Source organism: Procambarus clarkii, unplaced genomic scaffold (assembly GCF_040958095.1).
Source record: "Procambarus clarkii isolate CNS0578487 unplaced genomic scaffold, FALCON_Pclarkii_2.0 HiC_scaffold_234, whole genome shotgun sequence".
NCBI classification, from domain to species: domain Eukaryota; kingdom Metazoa; phylum Arthropoda; class Malacostraca; order Decapoda; family Cambaridae; genus Procambarus; species Procambarus clarkii.
In genome coordinates, this window is record NW_027189267.1 from 322,442 (window position 1) to 331,540 (window position 9,099).

At 44.2% G+C, this 9,099-nt stretch overlaps 1 protein-coding gene across 1 annotated transcript; it reads left to right on the forward strand.

Annotated features, from left to right (window-relative positions):
* The first annotated feature begins 5,349 nt into the window (after positions 1-5,349).
* LOC123748778 (uncharacterized) lies at positions 5,350-7,245 on the forward strand. Its single transcript, XM_045730929.2, has one exon. It carries the CDS (start codon positions 5,350-5,352, stop codon positions 7,243-7,245), a length of 1,896 nt encoding a protein of 631 aa, XP_045586885.2.
* The last annotated feature ends 1,854 nt before the right edge of the window (positions 7,246-9,099 follow it).

The window sequence follows — 9,099 nt, forward strand, 5'->3', positions numbered from 1 at the left end:
TAATTACACCAAACATGTATAAGTAATAAGAACACATCTCTGGACAAAAATGAAAACACTCCAAATATAGTCTTACAGGAAACTCAGGAATTTCAGTCTTATGACTATGTTCTACATATGTGTCACTGGAGTATGCAAATTTATCTCTCCAAGGTACTATCTCATTTATTTCACTTTGTTTTAGATCATATTTCACACTCCTATCTACATTATCATTAGTAGCATGAATAGAATTGTCAATAAAGGTAGCTGCTTTCACACAGTTATCATGGCAATTTTGCTTTTCACATGTTTCTACTATTTCTCCAAGATCAGTTTCATTTTTCCATGTGATTCCTTTTCCACATGGTGAATTTTCCCAAGATAGCCTCGATTTTCCATTACTCCCTTTTTCTGGAGCTGAACTGCTTAATTGAAGCAGGCTGTATGTTGAGTTGAGTTGGGACTTCTCCTGGGTATGCTCTGACACAGACATCTGCTCATCACTCTTGATCCTCTGTGGAACACATACTCTCGCCCAATGGATACTAAAATTAAAGAAAGTAGCATTAAACCTCACAATTATGCATAAAACTTTCCCATTCATAGAACCTTCCGAAACACAAGACACCGACTTATCAAACCTTTGACCTTCCAACCAAGAAATACAACCCAAGACAAGTGCAAAGACTACCTGATCGAACTGACTCAGATGATCCATAAGGAACACAGAAATCAATTGCCTCATAACTCTGTCATAACGATCAGTGAAAGAAAACAGGCATATGCCTAGGCACCATATCTCAATCATAACTCTCAAAACAAGTTCACACCCTCTGATGGTGAACTTGAACACAACACCCACATTCATCAACCGTCTAGTCTTCCAAGAGACTAAATAAAACATGCCGAAAACTTTACAACCTTCACCATCACTTCCCAAGTGATTTACGTCTGATGACAACCAATCAACCAAGAGGTTTAAGGGTCTTAACATCTTGAAGATGAACAGCAGATTACCTGGGAAACGCCCAAGGACAATCTGAAACCCTTCACAATGATTAACTCTAGGTAGGATAACCTTATCCTCCAACTTGAATTGCACACCTGGAGCCTCAAACATCTGCTCCCCAGTATGATTTAATCCTTCACCCACAATATGACTCTGAAAATCAACACCACACTTGAGTGGAACATACACTTTTATCACTCGTGCATCAAAATTAACTGGATCTGAATATAGAGACACTGCTCTAGCATAACTCACCACTTCCTCAGAACTGGATGCACAACCTACTTGAGTAAACTCTCTCTGCTCCACCACAAGGCTTGACAAAGATGTCCCACAGTCCATTACTTCACAAGAAAATGGCTGCAGAATAAAAGTAGAGTTCAACATCCTACACACACTCTGACTCAATGTACACAATGAGAAATACTTCCTCCACATAGAATAAGAATCACAACTCCGCAACTTAGATCCAATTGCTGCTTTACCACTCTTAATGATTTTACCAAAATTTCCTCCCATGACTTCTGGAGCTGCTTGGAGTACTGTCTGCTCACAATCAACAATATCACTACCAAGCTGGGTCACATCCTCACAGACAACTGAAGAGGGAGGCTCAATGGGTCTCCATCTACTCAACAGAAGCTGATCCTCTGGCTGCTTTCCCACACTCTCCAAAACTGGATCTACAGTACAGACTGTCTCCTTGCTTCTCTCTGAAATCTTAGGGTCAGTTCTACTCAAAGCAATTAAATGAAGGGAATCTGAAGTGAGCGGGCAAGTAACAGGTAGTTTGACCTCCTCCCCTATTATATCACCTTGACTAGGGTGAGGCGGGGCCTCTACAACGGACTTACTCTCGACAACTGATTCTAAACTTGGAGTGAGCGGGAATACTTCTGCCAACCCGACATCTTGTCCTAAACCATTCACTTGGCTGGAATACAGAGTCGTGGCTTTTAAGTTTCTCTCAACTCCTGGCACAACGTTCGTAGTGAGCGGGCAAGACAATGGTACATGGACATCCTTTCCCAATTTATTGGAATAAAGCAGAGTCATAGTATCAGGCTTACTCTCAACAACTAAATCGGCCACACAGGAATCTGGAACAACCACATCCCACTTCTCCACTGAAGGGGTACTGGTTACTGGAACAAATGCTTGAGTAACAACATCAGAACTGACAACTGGATTTATAAGAGTACTGACATCAGCACAGGTAGAAGGGACAAAACCATCTTCTACAACAGGTTCATTCATAGAACTAACTTCAGCACAGGCAGAATAAACATGGTCTGCAACGGGCTGTTTACACAAACGGGGATCATTCTCACCCACAACATGATTTATGGCCACATCATTACCCAATATAACATCCACACCTGGGATGGGCAACTGTGTACTAACACCCACAGTGCATAAACGTGGTGTAATGGTGGATCTGAAATTAATGTCTATTAGAGGTACAGTTTTACATCCTGCAACACTCTGAAGAACAACAAACTTTCCTGTCTCTCTCTTTTCAACATCAGAAAGAATACTGGATGAAATTATGGTTTGGGAAGCACCTGTATCACGAAGAATAACCACTGGCTTCCACTTTCCATTAATACACAAGACTTCACCTGAAGACATATATGGTGAATACTGTTTCACCCAATTGGGGTTTACAGTTACATGTTTATTAGTAAGTTTATTTTGCACACCTCTGCAATAAATGAGACCAGTTGGTCGTAACTCAGGGTGCAATATAAAACATGAATGAATTCCATGGCCTTTTCTCTTACAATGGGAACAGGACCTTACAGTGGACACACTGGTAGAACCAACTGTAGGTTTAGAAATAACCTTATTATTATTTGACATTCCTGACAAGGAAGTAGCAGGATTAGGTTTTGTAAGAGAAGAGCTCATGGGAGTAACTGGAGTACCAGGAGGAGACTTATACTGATAAGGAGTACGGTGAGCATTGAAATTTACTCTACGACTAGACTTAGGTGAAGTGGCCGTAAACGGGGCCTTAGTCAGCAACTCATGCTCATCCGCGAGCTTTGACAGCTCATCAATATCTGTTACATTCTTTTGTTCTGCCATAAAAGTAGACAACTGGTCTGGAAGACAGGACAATACTTCTTCCATTATGAGAAGATTCTTTAGAGCATCAAAATCAGTGACTGGAAGTGACTTTAACCATCTGTTACAAAATTTCGTCTTCTGACGAGTAAAATCGGCTATTGTCTGATCCTTGATTCTCCTTAGGTTCCTGAACTTTTGCCTGTGTGCCTCTGGATTTAATTGATAAGCATTTAGGATACTTTTCTTTACAAAGTCATAATCAAAACTATGAGCGTCAGGGAGGGATGTGAAAACCTCCTGACTACGCCCCTTAAATTGAGACTGCATAATGGCTACCCACTGATCCCTTGGCCAGTTCATACTGATGGCAATTTTATAAAAATGTGCAAAGAAAACCTCAGGATCTTCCTCATTGAACTTGGGCAACTCGATATACTTATTCATCCTGATGGGATTATTATTACTATTTGTTGAAACATTACTAGTATTTCCATGCCCAGCTGCCATACGCTGTGTTTCAAGCCTTAAGTTAGTGTCAGCCATTTGTTGTTGAATCTCTAATTGCCTAGTTTGTTCCTCGGCTTGTTGCTTCTTTGTGGCTTCAAGTTGCAACTCAATTAAACATCTCTGGTTTTGTGCCGCAATTTCTAAACGCCTAATCTCTAGCTCCCTTTGCTGAGCTTCAGCCTCTAATATTTTCTGTTCTTTTTGAGCTTCAAGCTCTAATTGGCGAGCTTCTAACTCAAGACGCTTTAACGTCATCTGATCACTCGACTCCTCTCTTAACTCCTCTAGAATTTCTTCATCTAAATCCCCATTCTCAACAAAATGCGTCACAATGACTTTCAATATTTGGGCTTTAACCATTCTATTGCTGGCGGTCAAATCCAAATGATTTGCCATTTGTATTAACTCAGTCTTTTTAAGGTTCTGAATCCCTTCAAAGTCTGGGTGAGCCACCAACGCTGCAACTTTCTCCTCCATCGTTACTAACACTTGGCACTTGATTCACAAAAATAATTAAAATAATGGCACTGCACTACACTTCACTGTAAAATTGTCACCACACTGAAAATTCGCTTGGCCTCACTGCACAAACAAAATATATAGGATGACTTACCTCAAAATCGTGAAACGTTGTTACTTGACACACAGGAAGGCTTGCTTGGCACATGGAATAGTTCTTAAGAAACACACAGAGACACTTGACACACTGGTACCTAGGAAGGCAAGGTTAGATTAGCATAGTTAAGTTAAAAATGGGACAATATTTCCCGGCACAGGCCCCCATAACTCTTTGTTACCTATCGTACGTTACGGCTCGTGATCCTACAGCAGCCAAACTTTAATAAGTCTAGGGATACGACACAACTGCTGTTCTCAATAGCGAATCACCAGTATAACCCCTTAATAAGTACTGAGCACAAAATAGAATCTTCATAGGACTGAAGAATAAAGATACTAAGTATTTATATATAATTTATATTAAATAAATCTCAAAGGCAAACAGATGATTATATGGTCACAATATATCACATTAAAAATATCACTGTAACTTCCAGACATTAAATCAATACTAAGAATAATTATATGGCTAGAATAAAAGAATGACTTAACTCCAACAAGTGTTATCTCCCCGGTTTCTGCTCAGCTACTGAACTCTCGCTCTGTCGCCACCCACATTCTCACCTCCCGTCTGCCTCATCCCAGGATGAGGGATGGAAACTAAGGACTTTTTAATATTATAAACTAATTGAACAACCACTTGTTCTCAAAACACATAAGACTGCAAGTTACATATAATAGTTACTTACAAAATATATAAGTACAATGACACCTGTTTAATTACAGTATATAAAACATTTTCTAACTAAAATAAAAGTGACAACTGGAACTCTCAAACTGAACAGGTCCAGCTTTCCCGTATCAATCAAGTAATAGACGTGTGCAGAGACAACCGCGCTCCTGTCCACTGACGCTGCCAAACCACACGACAATTTACCCAAAACACAATGTGTGTACATATACATGCAATGATAAAATAAAATAATATTTATTTTAAATTTATATACGTATTCTGCTAGGAGTACGTAACACCCCCCACAGGGGCAGACCTGGGAGGGGCAGGGGCAGGGACAGGGGGAGGGGCAGGAACAGTGTGTCCACACAGGGCGCCGGAAACGGCACCGGGTGGAACTATGGAGGAGGGCAAAACGAAACCTCAAACGGGCCAATATCAAACGGGCAAAATCCCTAAAAAAAAAAAAAAAAAAAAAAAAAAAAAAATGGTGGTATCCGAGGTCCCTCTGAGCACCATAGAGAGGGACCTCTTGAGTAGGGGCCTGTCCTTTGTGATTGGGCCCCCTACAGAACCCAAACGAGTACAGGCAGTAGAGGAAACCCTCTCACACCTAGAGACACAGATTAACAAGGCATGGAGCAAACTCAGGTCAGGGCCACAACCCCACCAAGAAAGGAAACAACAACCCGAGAGATCGCTTTCAATGAAATACCTGAATCCTGCCTCAGTTCAAGGAAACACCACTTTCAATTTAAATGGACTTCACCCACAAATCCAGGCAACCCTGGAAAGCCTTAAAACACAGGTAAAACAGAGAACCCGTGGTAACCTTACAAAAACACACAGGGAGGCGCTACGCGCCCTTAAGGCTCGCCCAGACATTATAATTAAACCCGCGGATAAAGGCGGTACTGTAGTAGTCTGGAGAAAAACGAACTACACAAAGGAAATGGTAAGGCACCTCTCAGACGAGACGACTTACCAAAAAATACAGCAAGGCCAAACAGCCCTGGAGAACGCCAGGACAAGGAGTAGAAACCTGGTCCTGAAATTCTTTAACAATAAACAAGCAAACTCAACAGGAGGTATACTTAGCTCAGCAGCAAGAGACTATTACCTTGCCTTTAAAGCAGAGCTTCCGAACCTATACCTCCTTCCTAAGATTCATAAAGATTTACACCCTCTTACAGGTACATGGCAGGGCAGACCAGTCCTTAGCGGTTGCAAAGCACCAACTCGCCCAATTGATTTGATCTGCACAGCATTACTAAACCCCCTTCTCTCTCTTTTAGATGAACGTCTGAAAGACACAACTGATCTTTTGCTGAAACTGAGGGATTTGAATGCAAGCAGAGGACCCGTCCCAGAGAACACGACCCTGTTCTCCCTTGACAAAGTCTCCCTCTACCCAAGCATCCCCCAACGGGAGGCAGCGAGATTGGTCTCGACGTACTTCGACGACCATAAACACCTCATACGCCAGCCCCTCAGAGATGCAGGAGTTTGGAGGCCCCCATCAAGGTCTCTCCTGGAGGAAGCGATTCTGCATGTCATGAGGGATACAATTCTATCCTTCAATTCAGCAGCGTACAGACAAGTAAAGGGAACGGCAATTGGAGCATCAAGTAGTGTGGCTATAGCGGAAATCTTTGTTCACGTGGCCTTTGAGCACCAGAGAGCACTCCGCCCAGATAAACCAGACGTGTACTTCCGTTATATTGACGATATTTTCGGTATAATGACTGGACAAGACACACTCCTCCAGTCTTTCTACGCCTGGACAAATACAGCCTACGAAAATCTGAAGTTCACCTTGGAGCAGAGTAAAACAGAGATAAACTTCCTGGATACGACAGTGTTCATTGGCAGTGAGGACAGGCTCCTTCACACGAAGGCCTACTACAAGCCCACGAACCTGCACACGTATCTACGATACGACTCCAGTCACCCCTCCTCCTTGAAGAACTCCTTACCCTACTCCTTAGGTCTACGTTTGAAGAGGATAAACAGCCTTGAAGACACACTTGCTACTCAACTTCTAGACCTCTGGGACATGTTCTCAGCCAGAGGATACCCAGAACGAGTAATAGCAACGGCTAAAAACAAACTAGACCTGAAGACGAGGTCAGAGCTCCTCATACAGGCCTCCACTCCAGACCCTCAGTCGAGATGGATCCTCCCATCGCTGTATTTTAACGGCCTAGCAAGCCCTCTCCATAATGCCCTGACTGACATCTGGAACTGGCTGAGAAACACCTATGGGGACCACCCTTCTTGGCCTAGGTTTGCCCAAACACCTCCAATGCTGGCCTGGAGACGAGGAAAGTCACTTAAGGATCATCTAGTACATTCCTGCCTCCACAGGACACACTGCCTTTAACCGAACCTGACACAGACCGATGGTGCAAGAGAATACCCCTGGTTCCCTGGGTTGGGGCCACGAGGTTGAGAGGGCCCCCACAACACAATGCCTAGGCTCAAATCCTTAGGAGACGTACCGAGAGACCCTAGTTTTCGAATAGGGAGTACAACGGCATCGAGCCAGTCCTCAGGGACGGACGACGACTCCCAGACCTGGTTATACAGATTCAGTAAATACTGAAACGTGCACTGAGGGAGATGGCGAAGCATCTCATAACGATCGTCATCCGAGCCCGCTGCTGTAGATCCGCAGAGGGCCAGGGCAGACTGAAGTTCAGGAAGAGAAAGGATCGTTATAGGGAAGGCAGAGATGAGTGTGGAAATCTAAAGGAGAAGATTCAAGAACAGGCTTACGGAGAAGGAAGGATTGAGGAAGATGAGAACCAGAGCTAACAGAAGAAACGTGGGAACCCAGTTCGGCCGCGAACTGCACTAGATCCACCACAAGAGTCCCACGGAGGTAGAGAACCGGCGACACATCTGGAACGAACTTGCCCGCAATCTTGCGGATCTTCTTCCAGATCTGCGGTAGAGGAGTATCGGACGTAATGGTGAAAACATAAGATTTCCAACTCCCACGTTTAGCAGTACGGATGGTCCTACGGGCCACCGCACTTACCTTCTGAAACAGAATAAAAGAAATAGCCGTCTGCCGGCGGCGGAGTTTTTTCCAGGCTGCACGCTTACAGCGGACAGCCCGAGCACAATCCGCATTCCACTAGGGAACGCACTTCCGTGTGCCCCGGGAGGAAGAGCGAGGAATAGAGCAGAGGGCAACGTTGAAGACAGTGTCCTAAAAAAGGAGGAGGGCGCAAGGAAGAGGCAAAGAGGAGAGGTCAGAGAGTAGCACAGAGGGTGAATAGGCACCAATCAGCCTTGGCAAACTGCCACCTAGGGAAGGAAAGAGGAGGGTAGAAAGAGAAAAAGAAAACGAGGATGGGGAAATGATCACTGTTATGGAGGTCATCAAGAACCTGCCACGTGAAATCTAAGTAATGGGACGACGAGCAGAGAGAAAGATCAAGACAGGAAAGGGTGCAAGTTCGAGAATCTACATGTGTGGGCTCACCAGAATTCAGAAGAGATAGAGATGAAGCGAGGACAAACGGTTCGAGAAGACGGCCTCGGGTGTTTGTCAGAACATCACCCCAACGGGAATGTCGACAGTTGAAATCACCCATAAGGAGCACCGGCTCTGGCAAGGAGTCCAGGAGGTGCTTAAGATCATGAAGGGAAAGAGGGACACTGGGAGGGCGATAAATGGAACAAACTGTATACCATTTACCCACAAAAACACGGGCAGCAGAGCAATGGATAGGGGACGGAAAAGTAAGGGGACGAATGGGGAATATCAGAACGAATTAAGAGAGCAGTAGAGTTATGGGCCCCAGCAAGAGCTGGGGGGGGGGGGGGGAGAAAGAAAGGAATAACCACGAAAGTGACCAGGACGAGCACCAAGCATGGGTTCCTGGAGACAAACACAAAGTGGTGTAAACTGTGTAATGAGAAGTGGGAGTTCATGGAAGTTGGCATAAAATCCACGAATATTCCACTGAAGATTAGACATTATCAAAGAGAAGGGACAGTAACAGAGAACAAGAAAGAAATAAAGGTAAAGAACACAGTGTATTAAAGAATCTCAGGATCAGGGTCGGCAAAATCAGGATTAGGGGGCATGGGTAAACTTAGTAAGGAGAGAGGGAAGGGAGTGAGAGAACATACCAGAGGCGGACTGACGGAGTCCGGAGGAGGAGGAGACAACTGAGAGGGGCAGGTAAGGACAGTTGGAGGAGGGGGGGCAGAAAGCAGAGAG